The sequence below is a fragment of the Coregonus lavaretus genome (genome assembly GCF_964263955.1).
Source record: "Coregonus lavaretus genome assembly, chromosome: 27".
In the NCBI taxonomy this organism is placed as follows: Eukaryota; Metazoa; Chordata; class Actinopteri; order Salmoniformes; family Salmonidae; genus Coregonus; species Coregonus lavaretus.
Genome location: NC_140014.1, coordinates 17,874,494 through 17,892,916, shown reverse-complemented (window position 1 = coordinate 17,892,916; position 18,423 = coordinate 17,874,494). Strand labels below are relative to the sequence as shown.

At 41.9% G+C, this 18,423-nt stretch overlaps 1 protein-coding gene across 1 annotated transcript; it reads left to right on the top strand.

Moving 5' to 3' along the window:
* Positions 1–15,779: 15,779 nt before the first annotated feature.
* LOC311102612 (ammonium transporter Rh type A-like) lies at positions 15,780–17,689 on the top strand (the record flags this gene model as incomplete). The annotated part of the gene is made up of 5 exons (XM_084143980.1): positions 15,780–15,794; positions 15,984–16,108; positions 16,664–16,769; positions 17,220–17,303; positions 17,627–17,689. The coding sequence occupies 5 exons, from the start codon at positions 15,780–15,782 to the stop codon at positions 17,687–17,689; spliced, it is 393 nt and encodes a 130-aa protein (XP_084000106.1).
* Between the last annotated feature and the right edge of the window lie 734 nt (positions 17,690–18,423).

The following is an 18,423-nucleotide window of genomic DNA, read 5'->3' as shown; positions in this document are numbered from 1 at the left end:
CTCTCTAGGTTTCTTCCTAGGTTTTGCCTTTCTAGGGAGTTTTTCCTAGCCACCGTGCTTCTACACCTGCATTACTAGCTGTTTGGGGTTTTAGGCTGGGTTTCTGTACAGCACTTCGAGATATTAGCTGATGTAAGAAGGGCTATATAAAATAAAATTGATTGATTGATTGATTGATTGATTGATTGATTATTGATGTCACTTTTTAAATCCACTTCAGTCAGTGTAGATGAAGGGGTGGAGACAGGTTAAAGAAGGATTTTTAAGCCTTGAGACAATTGAGACATGGATTGTGTATGTTTGCCATTCAGATGCAGTGGCGTGTATTCATGGTGCCAAGGGAAGCCAGGCTTCCCCAATTATTTGCAAATAATTTTAAAAATATATATTAAATCATTTATCTTTCGTCTCTCTCTGTGTTTTCATAATTTTCCTTCAATTCGTAAGTGGCTGAATCTCACCTGAGAAATCATCTGATCGAGGGAAACAGCGCCACTCTGTCTCAGTATATGTAGCACATGCATCTGATGCTGTTTGGTTCAAAACAGTATAACATGTTGCCGCGGTAGCATTTGATTGATTGCCAGCAAGCATTGATAATTTTTTTAATATTTTGCCAATCAGCGTTGAGCTGAGCTCAACTGTGGGTTGTCCTGGTGCAGTAAAACGCCCTCCAAGGGAGGCTAAGCAAAATGTCATTTTCAGAAAAATATGTCTGTTTCTGGTTTGCTTGTGTTGATGTCCTGCAGTAGCTAGCTTGCTAAATCGGCCCTTTCCTAAGCCAGGGATGGAGATGGGGATTTGGACTTGTGGTTTTGACTTAATTCTCTATACAGGCCAATGATTATGACAGTGATTCTGATCTAACCATAAATGAATATGTTGTGCCACTGGCCTGAGATGATTGAAGTGCAATATGTAGCCTAGTAGGCTCACGTTAACTAACTGGCTAGCTAACTCAGCTGATTTATTGTTGCCCATGCGAGGAAGTTAGGCTAGCAAGCATTTTAGCTAGGTAGCCTATTACAACAAAAACTAAAAGTGTACTACTGTATGACAGAGCCATAGACCGTTTTGCCAAAATGAAAGAGAGGAGGATGGCATTGGCGTTCAACTAGTCTACAAAAATGTTTGCGCACACACACACAAACAGAAATCAGTGCCATGGGCAGCTACATGATATTTAGCAACATTGATTGGAATAAATTGATTTTGGTATCTTTGAATTTATTTTTCAGTGTATTAAACTAAGCATATATAGCCTTGTTAATTTGATTATGTTTAAATGTTTAAGTTGAAATGGTGCTGGAATAGTGGAGGCAGTGCTCCTGTTGTCTTTGTGCTGACTTGCGGTAACTCCGTTGTTCTAAATCAGTAGTTGTTTTCTAAAACTGTCAAATTCATTAACTTGCTTGACCATGCTGCAGGTGATATAACTGTTTGTTACATGCAATATTTACTTTGTGGACTTCACCAGACAGATGTTGCTCTCCGGTTTTGTGATGAAACAAATGTGTAGTTGAATTTATTACGCCACTGTGTGACTGCAACGCAATATTAGGAAGGTGTTCTTAATTCTTTGTACACTCAGTGTATGCTTTGATTGAAACAAAATATAAGAAAGGCTAACAGTTTGTTGAACCCCCTAGTGTCGATGCCGCGCCCCCGAGGAAATCTATTTAGCATAACACTAAAATTCCCATAACAATCTGTCAGTTTAAGCTAGAGATATCCGTTTTTTTGCAAGGTGACAGAGCTAGAGCGGTGTTTGTCAGACCATGAGACATCCTGAAAATCGGTCTTCTAACAAAATCGGCTGAAGTCGGTACAGCCGATCTGCTAACTTCTGTCTGTAGCGTCTGAACAGGTTGGGCTACACACTAATATGACCCCTCTGTGGAAAGGTGGGACTCTCACGTACATGTCGGTTGATTTGCTCTAGGACGCCCCCAGGCCTCAAAAGACTCATCTGAAGGTCCCCCAGTACCAGTTGAGAAAAAAATTAATCGAAGTATACAGTTGGAGTTGGAAGTTCACATACACCTTAGCCAAATACATTTAAACTCTGTTTTTCACAATTCCTGACATTTAATCCTAGTAAAAATGCCCTGTCTTAGGTCAGTTAGGATCACCACTTTATTTTAAGAATGTGAAATGTCAGAATAATAGTAGAGAGTGATTTATTTCAGCTTTTATTTCTTTCATCACATTCCCAGTGGGTCAGAAGTTTACATACACTCAATTAGTATTTGGTAGCATTGCCTTTAAATGGTTTAACTTGGGTCAAATGTTTCGGGTAGCCTTCCACAAGCTTCCCACAATAAGTTGGGTGAATTTTGGCCCATTCCTCCTGACAGAGCTGGTGTAAATGAGTCAGGATTGTAGGCCTCCTTGCTCGCACACGCTTTTTCAGTTCTGGCCACACATTTTCAATAGGATTGAGGTCAGGGCTTTGTGATGGCCACTCCAATACCTTGACTTTGTTGTCCTTAAGCCATTTTGCCACAACTTTGGAAGTATGCTTGGGGTCATTGTCCATTTGGAAGACCCATTTGCGACCAAGCTTTAACTTCCTGACTGATGTCTTGAGATGTTGCTTCAATATATCCACATAATTTTCCTTCCTCATGATGCAATCTATTTTGTGAAGTGCACCAGACCCTCCTGCAGCAAAGCACCCCCACAGCATGATGCTGCCACCCCCGTGCTTCACGGTTGGGATGGTGTTCTTCGGCTTGCAAGGACCCCCTTTTTCTTCCAAACATAACGATGGTCATTATGGCCAAACAGTTATATTTTTGTTTCATCAGACCAGAGGACATTTCTCCAAAAAGTACAATCTTTGTCCCCATGTACAGTTGCAAATTGTAGTCTGGCCTTTTTATGGCGGTTTTGGAGCAGTGGCTTCTTCCTTGCTGAGCGGTCTTTCAGGTTATGTCGATATAGGACTTGTTTTACTGTGGATATAGATACTTTTGTACCTGTTTCCTCCAGCATCTTCACAAGGTCCTTTGCTGTTGTTCTGGGATTGATTTGCACTTTTCGCACCAAAGTACATTCATATTTTAGTCATTTAGCAGACGCTCTTATCCAGAGCGACTTACAGAAGGAAGGCCTTGAAATACATCCATGGGTACACCTCCAATTGACTCAAATGATGTTAATTAGCCTATCAGAAGCTTCTAAAGCCATGACATAATTTTCTGGAATTTTCCAAGCTGTTTAAAGGCACAGTCAACTTAGTCTATGTAAACTTCTGACCCACTGGAATTGTGATACAGTGAATTATAAGTGAAATAATCTGTCTGTAAACAATTGTTGGAAAAATTACTTGTGTCATGCACAAAGTAGATGTCCTAACCGATTTGCCAAAACTATAGTTTGTTAACAAGAATATTGTGGAGTGGTTGAAAAACGAGTTTTAATGACTCCAACCTAAGTGTATGTAAACTTCTGACTTCAACTGTATATGGAGACTGTTTAGTGCCAAAAATAAGGGGTTAAATACATGGAGAAAAAAAAGAAACTGGTTTCCTTATCTTTCTTATATCTCTCATATATACAGTGGGGGGAAAAAAGTATTTAGTCAGTCACCAATTGTGCATGTTCTCCCACTTAAAAAGATGAGAGAGGCCTGTAATTTTCATCATAGGTGCACGTCAACTATGACAGACAAAATGAGATTTTTTTATCCAGAAAATCACATTGTAGGATTTTTAATGAATTTATTTGCAAATTATGGTGGAAAATAAGTATTTGGTCAATAACAAAAGTTTCTCAATACTTTGTTATATACCCTTTGTTGGCAATGACACAGGTCAAACGTTTTCTGTAAGTCTTCACAAGGTTTTCACACACTGTTGCTGGTATTTGGCCGATTCCTCCATCCAGATCTTGCATGGAGCCCCAGATCGAGGGAGATTATCAGTGGTCTTGTATGTCTTCCATTTCCTAATAATTGCTCCCACAGTTGATTTCTTCAAACCAAGCTACTTACCTATTGCAGATTCAGTCTTCACAGCCTGGTGCAGGTCTACAATTTTGTTTCTGGTGTCCTTTGACAGCTCTTTGGTCTTGGCCATAGTGGAGTTTGGAGTGTGACTGTTTGAGGTTGTGGACAGGTGTCTTTTATACTGATAACAAGTTCAAACAGGTGCCATTAATACAGGTAACGAGTGGAGGACAGAGGAGCCTCTTAAAGAAGAAGTTACAGGTCTGTGAGAGCCAGGTGACCAAATACTTATTTTCCACCATAATTTGCAAATAAATTCATTAAAAATCCTACAATGTGATTTTCTGGATTTTTTTTCCTCAATTTGTCTGTCATAGTTGACGTGTACCTATGATGAAAATTACAGGCCTCTCTCATCTTTTTAAGTGGGAGAACTTGCACAATTGGTGGCTGACTAAATACTTTTTTCCCCCACTGTAGGACAGAAACTTCAGAACAAACTTTCTTTAGACAGTTTTGGGGGACTATCTGTTGTTCCATGAAGTGAATCTGTTATTCAATGCGTTTGTATGGGCTAATAGCAGTACAATATTTGTTATATATATATTTTTGATACTTCAAGGGGTCTTAAAATTCTAAATCAAATAGCTAAATGGTCCTTGGTATGACCTTTAAAAAAAATCCTTATAGCTTAGTAGAACCCCCTCCCCCGGCTTAGACAGGGCTTAGACTCTGGTTTACACCATCTGCTCTAATTCGCTCACAAAACAGTAATTCAAGAAGATCTAAATGTATATTCCCATGAAACTGATTGAGATCAATCTAATGATTGGCATGGAGATGCAGTTAGGACGTTTCATCAGTAAAACGTCAATAATTATCATTAACGATTGACGGTGATGAGGGCCTATTTTGAAATGAGGTAGCCTATGCCTAACTTGGTGTTTGAGGGTATAAAAAATATAAAATGTTCTTGAAACAATATGTGTGGGCAGAGACAGACGTTGCAATTAGAGGATGCATTTTATGCATATTTTATAATGATATTGGCTACATCTGTCGGTACAAACTTTTATTGAGGAAATTATGACGTAATTTACATTTCATTATTTTGCGCTCCCTCACCTAAAACATTAGCACTACACCACTGGTAGGCCTACAGTTGATCAAATGATATTTCATGTGACATGCACTCTGTAAATCAGTGGTTCCCAACCAGGGTACTAGGACCCCTGGGGGTACTTGGCCTATCCACAGGGGGTACTTGAAAAGACTCATGAGACCATGGGCCTACTGGTAAAATGCACATGAGGGGGTACTTCAGGGGTACTCCGGGCAGAGTAAAATTCAGTTGGTGGTGCATTAACCGAAAAAGGTTGAGAACCACTGCTGGAAATGATCATCCAATGAAAGAGAATGATTTTAACAATTGGAATTGGTATATCTATGGTGCAGTGCACTTTGTCGAATTATCTTGCTATTAAATAAAAAATGAGTTTTTTTTTTTCATGATCTGAATAGCAAAAGTTATCCTATATCAGTACTCATAGTCTTGGATACCTTGTGAATATGGGCCCAGAAGTATGGCACAAATGAATGTCTAGTTCTATTTTTCTCTCCCCTCCACCTCTTCCTCCTCTCCCTACACATCTTCCTCCTCTCCCCTCCTCGTCCTCCTCTCCCCTACACCTCTTCCTCCTCTCCCCTCCTCTTCCTCCTCTCCCCTCCTCTCCTCCCTCACATCCTCCTCCTCTCCCCTACACCTCTTCCTCCTCTCCCCTCCTCTTCCTCCTCTCCCCTCCTCCTCTCCCCTCCTCTCCCCTCCTCTCCTCCCTCACATCCTCCTCCTCTCCCCTACACCTCTTCCTCCTCTCCCCTCCACCTCTTCCTCCTCTCCCCTACACCTCTTCCTCCTCTCCCCTCCACCTCTTCCTCCTCTCCCCTCCACCTCTTCCTCCTCTCCCCTACACCTCTTCCTCCTCTCCCCTCCACCTCTTCCTCCTCTCCCCTCCACCTCTTCCTCCTCTCCCCTCCACCTCTTCTTCCTCTCCCCTCCACCTCTTCCTCCTCTCCCCTACACCTCTTCCTCCTCTCCCCTACACCTCCTCTCCTCTCCCCTCCACCTCCTCTCCTCTCCCCTCCACCTCCTCGCCTCTCCCCTACACCTCTTCCTCCTCTCCCCTCCAGCTCCTCCTCCTCTCCCCTACACCTCCTCCTCCTCTCCCCTCCACCTCCCCTCCACCTCCTCTCCTCTCCCCTACACCTCTTCCTCCTCTCCCCTCCAGCTCCTCCTCCTCTCCCCTACACCTCTTCCTCCTCTCCCCTCCAGCTCCTCCTCCTCTCCCCTACACCTCCTCCTCCTCTCCCCTCCACCTCCCCTCCACCTCCTCTCCTCTCCCCTACACCTCTTCCTCCTCTCCCCTACACCTCTTCCTCCTCTCCCTCATCCTCCTCTCTTATTCCAAATATTGTTGTCGCACTCCTGAGTCAATACTTTGTAGAAGCACCTTTGGCAGCGATTACAGCTGTGAATCTTTCTGGGTTAGTCTCTCAGAGCTTTCCACACATGGAATGTGCAACATGTGCCCATTTTTCTTTTCAAAATTCTTAAAGCTCTTTCAAATTAGTTGTTGATCATTGCTAGACAACCATTTTCAGGTCTTGCCATCGATTTTCAAGTAGATTTAAGTCAAAACTGTAACTCGGCCACTCACTGTCTTCTTGGTAAGCACCTCCAGTGTTGTTTTTGCCTTGTGTTTTAGGTTATTGTCTTGCTAAAAGGTGAAATCATCTCCCTGTGCTTAGCTCCATCTCGTTTATTTTTATCCTGAAAAAAAACCCAGTCCTTAATGATTACAAGCATACCCATAACATGATGCAGCCACCACTATGCTTGAAATATGGAGAGTGGTACTCAGTAATGTGTTCAAACATAACACTTTGTATTCCGGACAAAAAGTTAATTGCTTAACCACATTCTTTTGCAGTTTTACTTTAGTGCCTTGTTGCAAACAGGATGCATGTTTTAGAATAGTTGTATTCTGTACAGGCTTCCTTCTATCCACTCTGTCAATTAGGTTAGTATTGTGAAGTAACTACAATGTTGTTGATCCATCCTCAGTTTTCTCCTATCACAGCCTTTAAACTCTGTAACTGTTTTAAAGTCACTGTTGGCCTCATGGTGAAATCCCTGAGCGGTTTCCTTCCTCTCCGGCAACTGAGTTAGGAAGGACGCCTGTATCTTTGATGCGACTGGGTGTATTTATACACCATCCAAAGTGTAATTAATAACTTCACCATGCTCAAAGGGATATTCAATGTCTGCTTTATTTTACCCATCTACCAATAGGTGCCCTTCTTTGTGAGGCATTGGAAAACCTCCCTGGTCTTTGTGGTTGAATCTGTGTTTGAAATTCACTGCTTGACTGAGGGACCTTACAGATAATTGTATGTGTGGGGTACAGAGATTAGGTAGTCATTAAAAAAACTTGTTAAACACTATTATTGCACACAAAGTCCATGTGAGTTATTGTTAAGCACATTTTTACTCCTGAATTTATTTAGGCTTGCCATAATAAAGGGGTTGAATACTTATTGACTCAAGACATTTCAGCTTTTCATTTTTAATTAATTTGTAAACATTTCAAAAAACATCATTCCACTTTTACATTATGGGGTATTGTGTGTAAACCAGTGACAAAAAAAATCTAAATGTAAACAATTTTAAATTCAGGCTGTAACACAACAAAATGTGGAAAAAGTCAAGGGGTGTGAATATTTTCTTCAGGCACTGTATAAGTGAATTTGTCCCAGTAGTTTTGGTCCCCTAAAATGGGGGACCATGTATAAAAAGTGCTGTAATTTCTAAACGGTTCACATGAAAATACCTTCAGATTAAAGCTGACTGTCGGCACTTTAACCTCATAGTCTTGTTGTATCATTTTAAATCCAATGTGCTGGATTACAGAGCCAAAACAAAACAAAAATGTAAATGTCCCAATACTTTTGGAGCTCACTGTATATACTGAAAAAAAAAGACGCAAGAGAGCTTTCCTGGTGTTGCAAAGGATAAAAGACCTGGCTTGGGAACCAAGGACTTGCAGATTGTCAACATATGAATTGTAAAAAATAATATGGTTAGGTTTTTATGATTAAATGCTGTTCAAATGTCCTATGAATGAAATGAAATGCCATGTGTGTCTGCTGTATATCACCTTGTAGTGGGCCTACAATCCTCAAATGGGAATTGCCATTCAATCTGGATGTAATCCGATCTGCTTTCTTATGCTTTAAGGAACTAGAAATGTTCATGCTGAGAATCTTGTGGTATTAGGTCAACTTAAATGTAACATTTTCTAAATGTTCTTGAAATGTTATGAGGACCACCAAGACAAGGTAAAATGCACCAATGTGTCGGAGGAAACACCGTTCTACTGACAACCGAAGTCAGCCTGCAGGCACCCGACCTGCCACAAGGAGTCGCTAGAGCGCGATGAGCCAAGTAAAGCCCCCCTGGCCAAACCCTCCCCTAACCTGGACAATGTTGGGCCAATTGTGCGCCGCCCTATGGGACTCCCGGTCGCGGCCAGTTGTGACACAGCCTGGGATTGAACCACTCAGGAGGCCCTCTCAACATTCTTATAACATTAAGGGAATGTCCTGTGCAAACCTAACTTAAACATTGTATGAATGTCATCACAACTGAGCATATTCTGTGTTTTGGGAACCTATCTCTTGTAATGTACACACGTTGTTCCCACAACCTAATTACATAATCTGTGAACCTTTAAATAACTCAGAAAGGCTGTTCTGTCAACATTCTTGCATCATCAAAGCAATTTATTGTGCACCCTGACACAAACATTATTTGAATGTCAGCACAACTGGACAGTTTTAGTGTTTTGGGAACCTTTCTCTTGTCATTTCCCCACACTGTTCCCACAACCTATAGAAATGTTTTAGGAACTTTTTAAGAACATAAAAAATATGTTCTGGGAACATTCTTGTAACATCAGGTGAATGTTTTTTGCAACCTAAAATAAACATTGTATAATCATTCACACAACTGGACAATCTGCATTGTCCCCACAATGTTCCCACCAGACTGTTCCCACGACCTAATAAAACATTCTGGAAACCTTTTAAATAACAGACAAAATGTGTTCTGGGAATGTTCTTGCAACAAACATTGTATAATCATCAGCACAACTGGACAGTTTTTGTGTTATGAGAACATTTGCCACAGCCTAACGAATGTTCTGGGAACTTTCACAGCACCAATTTTGGTTTGCTGGGAACAGTTTTAGAAATTTAAGGAGTACATTCCAAGCATATTTCATTTAAAACATTTTTTTGTATAACATTTTTTTTGGGGATGTTATCATCCTAATGTTAGATAAAACCCTAACTAGAGCTTAATGAGAATGTTCTGTGAATATTCCCGGTTTGCTTGGTTCTCACATGGCTAGCTTCATTGTGTACAGTTACAGTGGTCAGTGATACACAAACTTTGTGTGGGGCAACAAAAAACGTTGTGTGGTGCAACACAAAACAATGCAACTCTATTTATTCCCTTATAAGGAAATAGGTGCTTATTGGGCAGGCTATAGGCTCTCAGGCTCACAAGATTAGTGATACACAATGTGTTTCCCATATTTCCTTTCCCTTCTGTGACATGTTATCTTTCCTCACAGAATTCCAGGATGTTAACGCTATGGTGATTCTGAGTTTTGGCTTTCTGGCCACATTGCTGGTGCGGTGCAGCTTTAGTGGCTCAGGGTTTACCCTCCAAATATGGATGGCCCAAAAACCTGCAGCGGCGTCGACATTTACAAAGATGACTTGTAAACATAAACAGAATAAAACAGAGGGTCCCCACCCCAGGCAATACCCCGGGCAAAGTAGCTGCGCTTCCTCGCCAACGGGACATTCTGGTTGCGCGTAGAAAGGGTTGCGCGGCGCAGCAGAAACAATTGTTTTGGCACCATTTGGTCATTTGTAGTTAGACACGCCAATGGCTCCCCAATACGCACCGAGTCTCTGCTATTTTTCCTGCATTCGGGATTCATCCTAGTATTTCTTTTTTATGTTTACATTGAACAAAATTTAGAAACTAAACAACATGCATTCACCAAGTATTACTAAGGTGAGTTGCAGAACAATTCTAATGTGCTGTTTTGGAGAAGTGGTGGACAGGAGTAGAATTCAAGAGAAATAATACTTTTTATGAAACAAAACAAATGTCTTAATAAAACATGCTTTTGGGATATCTTTGTTTTTAAGGTGCAATCTGCGTTTCAAACAACAACAAACGGTCTTCCAATACTGTTTTGGTAAACAGCTGAGTGATGGGGCTGGAGAAATTTAACCACTCTCCAATTCATAGACAGCGCTATTTTTTTTATTTTTTTTTATTTATTTCACCTTTATTTAACCAGGTAAGCCAGTTGAGAACAAGTTCTCATTTACAACTGCGACCTGGCCAAGATAAAGCAAAGCAGTGCGATAAAAACAACAACACAGAGTTGCATATGGGGTAAAAAAAACATAAGGTCATAAAATACAACAGAAAATATATATACAGTGTGTGCAAATGTAGCAAGTTATAGAGGTAAGGCAATAAATAGGCTATAGTGCAAAATAATTACAATTAGTATTAACACTGGAATGCTAGAGAAAGGAGTGCAAATAGAGATACTGGGGTGCAAAAGAGCAAAATAAATAACAATATAGGGATGAGGTAGTTGGGTGGGCTAATTTCAGATGGGCTGTGTACAGGTGCAGTGATCGGTAAGGTGCTCTGACAACTGATGCTTAAAGTTAGTGAGGGAGATAAGTGTCTCCAGCTTCAGAGATTTTTGTAATTCGTTCCAGTCATTGGCAGCAGAGAACTGGAAGGAATGGCGGCCAAAGGAGGTGTTGGCTTTGGGAATGACCAGTGAGATATACCTGCTGGAGCGCAGACTACGGGTGGGTGCTGCTATGGTGACCAATGAGCTAAGATAAGGCGGGGATTTGCCTAGCAGTGATTTATAGATGGCCTGGAGCCAGTGGGTTTGACGACGAACATGTAGTGAGGACCAGCCAACAAGAGCGTACAGGTCACAGTGGTGGGTAGTGTATGGGGCTTTGGAGACAAAACGGATGGCACTGTGATAGACTACTTCCAATTTGCTGAGTAGAGTGTTGGAGGCTATTTTGTAAATGACATCGCCGAAGTCAAGGATCGGTAGGATAGTCAGTTTTACGAGGGCATGTTTGGCAGCATGAGTGAAGGAGGCTTTGTTGCGAAATAGGAAGCCGATTCTAGATTTAACTTTGGATTGGAGATTCTTAATGTGAGTCTGGAAGGAGAGTTTACAGTCTAACCAGACACCTAGGTATTTGTAGTTGTCCACATACTCTAGGTCAGACCCATCGAGAGTGGTGATTCTAGTCGGGTGGGCGGGTGCCAGCAGCGTTCGATTGAAGAGCATGCATTTAGTTTTACTAGTGTTTAAGAGCAGTTGGTGCAATTGATGCAAGTACTGAACATCCATGAAATCAAAATGATAGTTTTAACCATGTTTTGAGGCTATAGTGTTTACAATTGTTATTGTTTACAAACAATGGATTATTAACAAGCTTATATTTTAGGTTCTGATGGGTTTTCAAATTATTATTTTTTAAACCTTTATTTTACCAGGTAAGCCAGTTGAGAACAAGTTCTCATTTACAACTGCGACCTGGCCAAGATAAAGCAAAGCAGTGCGATAAAAACAACAAACATAGAGTTACATATGGGGTAAACAAAACATACAGTCAATAACAAAATAGAAAATCTATATACAGTGTGTGCAACTGTAGTAAGTTATGGAGGTAAGGCAATAAATAGGCCATAGTGCAAAATAATTACAATTTTATAATTTAGTATTAACACTGGAGTGATAGATGTGCAGAAGATGATGTGCAAATAGAGATACTGGGGTGCAAATGAGCAAAATAAATAACAATGTAAATAACAATATGGGGACGAGGTAGTTGGGTGGGCTAATTACAGATGGGCTGTGTACAGGTGCAGTGATCGGTAAGCTGCTCTGACAACTGATGCTTAAAGATAGTGAGGGAGATAAGTGCCTCCAGCTTCAGAGATTTTTGCAGTTCGTTCCAGTCATTTGCAGCAGAGAACTGGAAGGAATGGCGGCCAAAGGAGGTGATGGCTTTGGGGATGACCAGTGAGATATACCTGCTGGAACGCATACTATGGTTGGGTGTTGCTATGGTGACCAATGAGCTAAGATAAGGCAAGGATTTGCCTTGAAGAGATTTATAGATGACCTGGAGCCAGTGGTTTTGGCGACGAATATGTAGTGAGGGCCAGCCAACGAGAGCGTACAGGTCACAATGGTGGGTAGTATATGGGGCTTTGGTGACAAAACGGATGGCACTGTGATAGACTACATCCAATTTGCTGAGTAGAGTGTTGGAAGCTATTTTGTAAATGACATCGCCGAAGTCAAGGATCGGTAGGATAGTCAGTTTTACGAGGGCATGTTTAGCAGCATGAGTGAAGGAGGCTTTGTTGCAAAATAGGACGCCGATTCTAGATTTAACTTTGGATTGGAGATGCTTAATGTGAGTCTGGAAGAAGAGTTTACGGTCTAACCAGACACCTAGGTATTTGTAGTTGTCCACATATTCTAAATCAGACCCGCCGAGAGTAGTGATTCTAGTTGGGCGGGCGGGTGCAAGCAGCGTTCAATTGAAGAGCATGCATTTAGTTTTACTAGCGTTTAAGAGCAGTTGGAGTCCACGGAAAGAGTGTTGTATGGCATTGAAGCTTGAGGTTTGTTAACACAGTGTCCAATGAAGGGCCAGATGTATACAAAATGGTGTCGTCTGCGTAGAGGTGGATCTGAGAGTCACCAGCAGCAAGAGCGACATCATTGATATACACAGAGAATAGAGTCGGCCCGAGAATTGAACCCTGTGGCACCCCATAGAGACTGCCAGAGGTCCAGACAACAGGCCCTCCGATTTGACACATTGAACTCTATCTGAGAAGTAGTTGGTGAACCAGGCGAGGCAGTCATTTGAGAAACCAAGGCTATTTAGTCTGCCAATAAGAATGCTGTGATTGACAGAGTCAAAAGCCTTGGCCAGGTCGATAAAGACGGCTGCACAGTACTGTCTTTTATCGATCGCGGTTATTATATCGTTTAGGACCTTGAGTGTGGCTGAGGTGCACCCATGACCAGCTCGGAAACAAGATTGCATAGCGGAGAAGGTACGGTGGGATTCGATATGGTCGGTGATCTGTTTGTTAACTTCGCTTTCAAATACATTCGAAAGGCAGGGCAGGATGGATATAGGTCTGTAACAGTTTGGATCTAGAGTGTCACCCCCTTTGAAGAGGGGGATGACCGCGGCAGCTTTCCAATCTCTGGGGATCTCAGATGATACGAAAGAGAGGTTGAACAGGCTAGTAATAGGGGTTGCAACAACTTTGGCGGCTAATTTTAGAAAGAAAGGGTCCAGATTGTCTAGCCCAGCTGATTTGTAGGGGTCCAGATTTTGCAAATCTTTCAGGACATCAGTTATCTGAATTTGGGTGAAGGAGAATTGGGGGGGAGGCATGGGCAAGTTGCAGCGGAGGGTGCAGAGCTGGTGGCCAGGGTAGGGGTAGCCAGGTGGAAAGCATTGCCAGCCGTAGCAAAATGCTTATTGAAATTCTCGATTATCGTAGATTTATCAGTGTTGACAGTGTTTCCTAGCCTCAGTGCAATGGGTAGCTGGGAGGAGGTGCTCTTATTCTCCATGGACTTTACAGTGTCCCAAAAGTTTTTGGAGTTAGTGCTATAGGATGCAAATTTCTGTTTGAAAAAGCTATTGTGTATATTGGTTCCTTACTTCCCTGAAAAGTTGCATATCGCGGGGGCTGCTCGATGCTAATGCAGTACGCCACAGGATGTTTTTGTGCTGGTCAAGGGCAGTCAAGTCTGGGGTGAACCAGGGGCTATATCTGTTCTTAGTTCAGAATTTTTTGAATGGGGCATGCTTATTTAAGATGGAGAGGAAAGCACTTTTGAAGAACATCCAGGCATCCTCTACTGACGGAATGAGGTCAATATCCATCCAGGATACCCGGGCCAGGTCAATTAGAAAGGCCTGCTCGCTAAAGTGTTTTAGGGAGCATTTGACAGTGATGAGGGGACGCAGGCAATGAGGCAGTGATCGCTGAGATCCCGGTTGAAGACAGCAGAGGTGTATTTAAAGGGTAAATTAGTCAGGATGATATCTATGAGGGTGCCCATGTTTACAGATTTAGGGTTGTACCTGGTAGGTTCCTTGATAATTTGTGTGAGATTGAGGGCATCTAGTTTAGATTGTAGGACGCCCGGGGTGTTAAGCATATCCCAGTTTAGGTCACCAAGCAGTACGAACTCTGAGGATAGATGGGGGGCAAGCAATTCACATATGGTGTCCAGGGCACAACTGGGGGCTGAGGGGGATCTGTAGCAAGCGGCAACAGTGAGAGACTTATTTCTGGAATGGTGGATTTTTAGAAGTAGAAGCTCAAACTGTTTGGGCAGACCTGGATAGTATGATAGAGCTCTGCAGGCTATCTCTACAGTAGATTGCAACTCCGCCCCCTTTGGCAGTTCTATCTAGACGGAAAATGTTGTAATTCGGGATGGACATTTCTGAATTTTTGGTGGCCTTCCTAAGCCAGGATTCAGACACTGCTAGAACATCAGGTTTGGCAGAGTGTGCTAACGCAGTGAATTACTCAAACTTGGGGAGGAGGCTTCTGATGTTGACATGCAAGAATCCAAGGCTGTTACGGTTACAGAAGTCAACAAATGATAGCTCCTGGGGAATAGTAGTGATACTGGGGGCTACAGGGCCTGGGTTAACCTCTACATCACCAGAGGAACAGAGGAGGAATATAATAAGGATACGGCTAAAGGCTTTAAGAACTGGTCTTCTAGTGCGTTGGGTACAGAGAATAAAAGGATTTCCGGGCGTTGTAGAATAGATTCAGGGCATTATGTACAGACAAGGATATGGAAGGATATGAGTTCAGTGGAGGTACACCTAAGCATTGGGTAACGATGAAAGAGGTAGCATCACTGGAGGTACCGATTGAGCCGGTCTCCGCGTGTATGGGGGGTGGGACAAAGGAGCTCTCTGAGGCTGGTTGAGCGGGACTGGAGGTTCTACAGTGAAATAGTACAATAAGAACTATCCCAAACAGCAATAGGCTAGGCATATTGACATGGGAGAGAGGCATAACGCAATCACAGGTGTTATTCGAGAGGGCTAAGACAACAACTGGTAATGGCGACGAAAGATTGGGCTGAGGCTAAACAGATAAACAGGATAGGGTACCGTGTAAAGGAACAGTCCAGCAGGCATCAGCTGTGTAGCTGAGTGATCATAAGGTAAGACAGTTGAAAGCTCATCCCACTGGGCCCAGACGTCAATTCAACATCTATTCCACATTGGTTCAATATAATTTTATTGAAATAATGTGGAAACAATATTGATTCAACCAGTGTGTGCCCAGTGGGATGAGGAATTTATAAGTTATATTCTTCAAGAATTAATGGGTATAGTTTTGCATCACAGATTCCCACTTCATCAATAGGATGTGTGTACCTTTTTATTGAAATTTGTCCAAATGTAGTTATGAGAGAGACACAGAGAGACACAGAGAGAGAGAGAAGAGCAACAGACAGGATGGGGAGGGGCTACCAACGCTGGTTAGAAGTGAAAAGTGCTTTCTCTGGCTTGGCCAACGAGGTTGCAGGTGGACTTGTTGAGGCGGGTAAAGCCTCCCCACATAATGGCTAGCTGCATTGTACACAGTTTCAGTGGTCAGTAATACACAAACTTTGTGTGGGGCAACAAGACAATTCAGCTCTATTTATCCACATAAGGCATTAGGGGCTTATTGGGCAGGCTATAGGCTCACAAGACTAGTGATACAGAATCTGTTTCCCCTATTTCCTTTCCCTTCTGTGACATATTATGTGTCCTCTCTTTCCAGGATGTTAACATTACGGTGATTCTGGGTTTTGGCTTTCTGGCCATGTTCCTGGTGCGGTACAGCTTCAGTGGCACAGGATTTACCCTCCTGGTGGCAGCCATGGCTGTCCAGTGGGCAGTTATCCTGTACGGTGTTGAGTCTTTGTATCACAGATGAAAGATCTAGATAAATATTTTAAAAAATGTAAAAAAAAAAAAATATGAGAAGGTCAATAAATAAATCAAAGTTGTGGTGTATGGGAAAGACAGGCATATTTTAGATGGTGTCTACCTTTCTATTCATCTGGCATTGAGGCATCGTGTAATTGGATCTAAACTAAACTTCAGATTTCGTGGGAGATGGACTCATCTGAACATTAGATCAATTTTGAGATTTGAAAACATTACCTAAAGCTCCCAGATTTTTTTACCTGCCAATTTGATTATTGTTAAAATGTCTATATTCATGTATTGTTATCTGTTGAAAGCAGATATCATAGATATTGAACCCCTTTTCTGTGTTTGGACCAGCTTGGTTGTTGCAGAGATGTGCACAGCATTCTCCCTCATTGCTATAGGTGCTGTCCTTGGGAAGACCAATCCTGTCCATCTCCTTCTTATTGCCCTGCTGAGGTCTCAGGGTTTGTGCTCAATGACATTCCTAAAAGTAAGCCTACAGCTGATAAAATGATGTGTTTTTAGACTGGATACTGATGGTCAGGTGTCTGATGTTTACACACAGGTGCGGTTTTTGAATACCATCATGCTGCTCCACATCTTTGGGGCCTTCTTTGGACTGATGTCATGGGTCGTGTACCGACGAGGATCCGAGCAACAGCATGAGAAAAATAAAATTGACCGTTCTCTGTAATGGGCAAGTATAACGATTGGTTTTGCTTCTTCACTGACATCAACCTTGGGATCCCGATACATTAAGGCAGTGTTTCCCAAACTCAGTCCTCGGAACCCCAAGGGGTGTATGTTTTGGTTTTTGCACGAACACTACACAGCTGATTCAAATGATCAAAGCTTGATGATTAGTTGATTATTTGAGTCAGCTGTGTAGTGCTAGGGCAACAAACAAAAACGTGCACCCCTTGGGTTCCCGAGGACTGAGTTTGGGAAACCCTGCATTAAGATATTGATAAACAAAATGTATTAATTGCCCATAGGCTTTCTAAATGTTTTTGCAAACTGTCTCTATCTTATAAGAATAATATGAAAAGCCCTTTTCTCATATTACTACTTTGTCTTCCAGCCCCTCATGCTGTTTGCGTTTGAGTGCCATGACACCTGCGGAGTCCTTAGTGTCCATGGTCTGCCTGAAATCCTGGGGTGGATGGTTCCACTTATCTTACAGATCGCTGACTCTGATCTTTCATCGTAGGTGGTATTAAAATAACCTAGGTTTACAGGATCTGAAGGGAATAAAATAGCATTGGGGACACTTAAATTATCGCTGCATTTGATAGGGCATTACATAATCACTCTAGTTGTACACATTCATGTGGGGTGTCCTTTGAATTAGGTTATGCATCTTTTCAAGGGCTGTCCGATTTGTCATCTCAGGCACCTGGGAGTTTCTACAGTACATATGTGTTATTGGACTCACTAGAGGATTGTGGGTTTAACCACAAACCTGTTCATTCTTGCTCAGGTTTTCAGAAATTGAATTTCTGGAGGCCACCACAGGACAAGAAATGCTTTGATGACCAGGCTTTCTGGTAGGTAAGTAATCAATGATGAGTGAAATGCTCTGTTTGTATCAAACAATTGTTTTTAAAAACCCATGCAGTTTTATAATCAAGCAATAGATTTGTGCCTCTAAAGTTATGCTGTCTCTAACCAAAATCATTATTTTGCAGTTCCCCCCCCCCCTATCATTGCAAAATGGAGAGGTTGGAAGATAAAAAGGAGATGAAAAGGTCTCGAGATGCAATGCATCATTTCAACCATACAATATTCCCATGAATCTTTCAAAACAAAAATGTTTGTTATTTCTTAGTATGTGAAAACTGCACTGTAATATGCCATTGTGATTGTTTTGTGTGAGTCAAACTTCAAATATTAGCCAAGAGAACAGAGAAATTGAACTGAGAGCTGTGCATAAAGACTCATCTCACACTTGTGTGTTGTACATTTTCTATTTAATGCTGCCATAGTTGTTCAGGTTCAAAAAAGTTATCACGGTTTGGTTATTATACAAGTACATGGTCAAAGAACCAGATGGGGGTCAGAGCATCAAAACCTTGAGGAATCAAATCCCACCTTTAAACTACAGCTTGAGTTACGGACCTTCAGATTATGGTTCAGTAGATTGGCTCAATTACAGACCCCACATCTTGACAATAGAAAAGACAAATGGCTCACATTCAAGGTTAAATTCTTATTATCAGTAAATGTATAGTAAGAAAATAGGCTACTTACAAGACTAACTCTCCCATAGTTATGTGTCCCCCCCC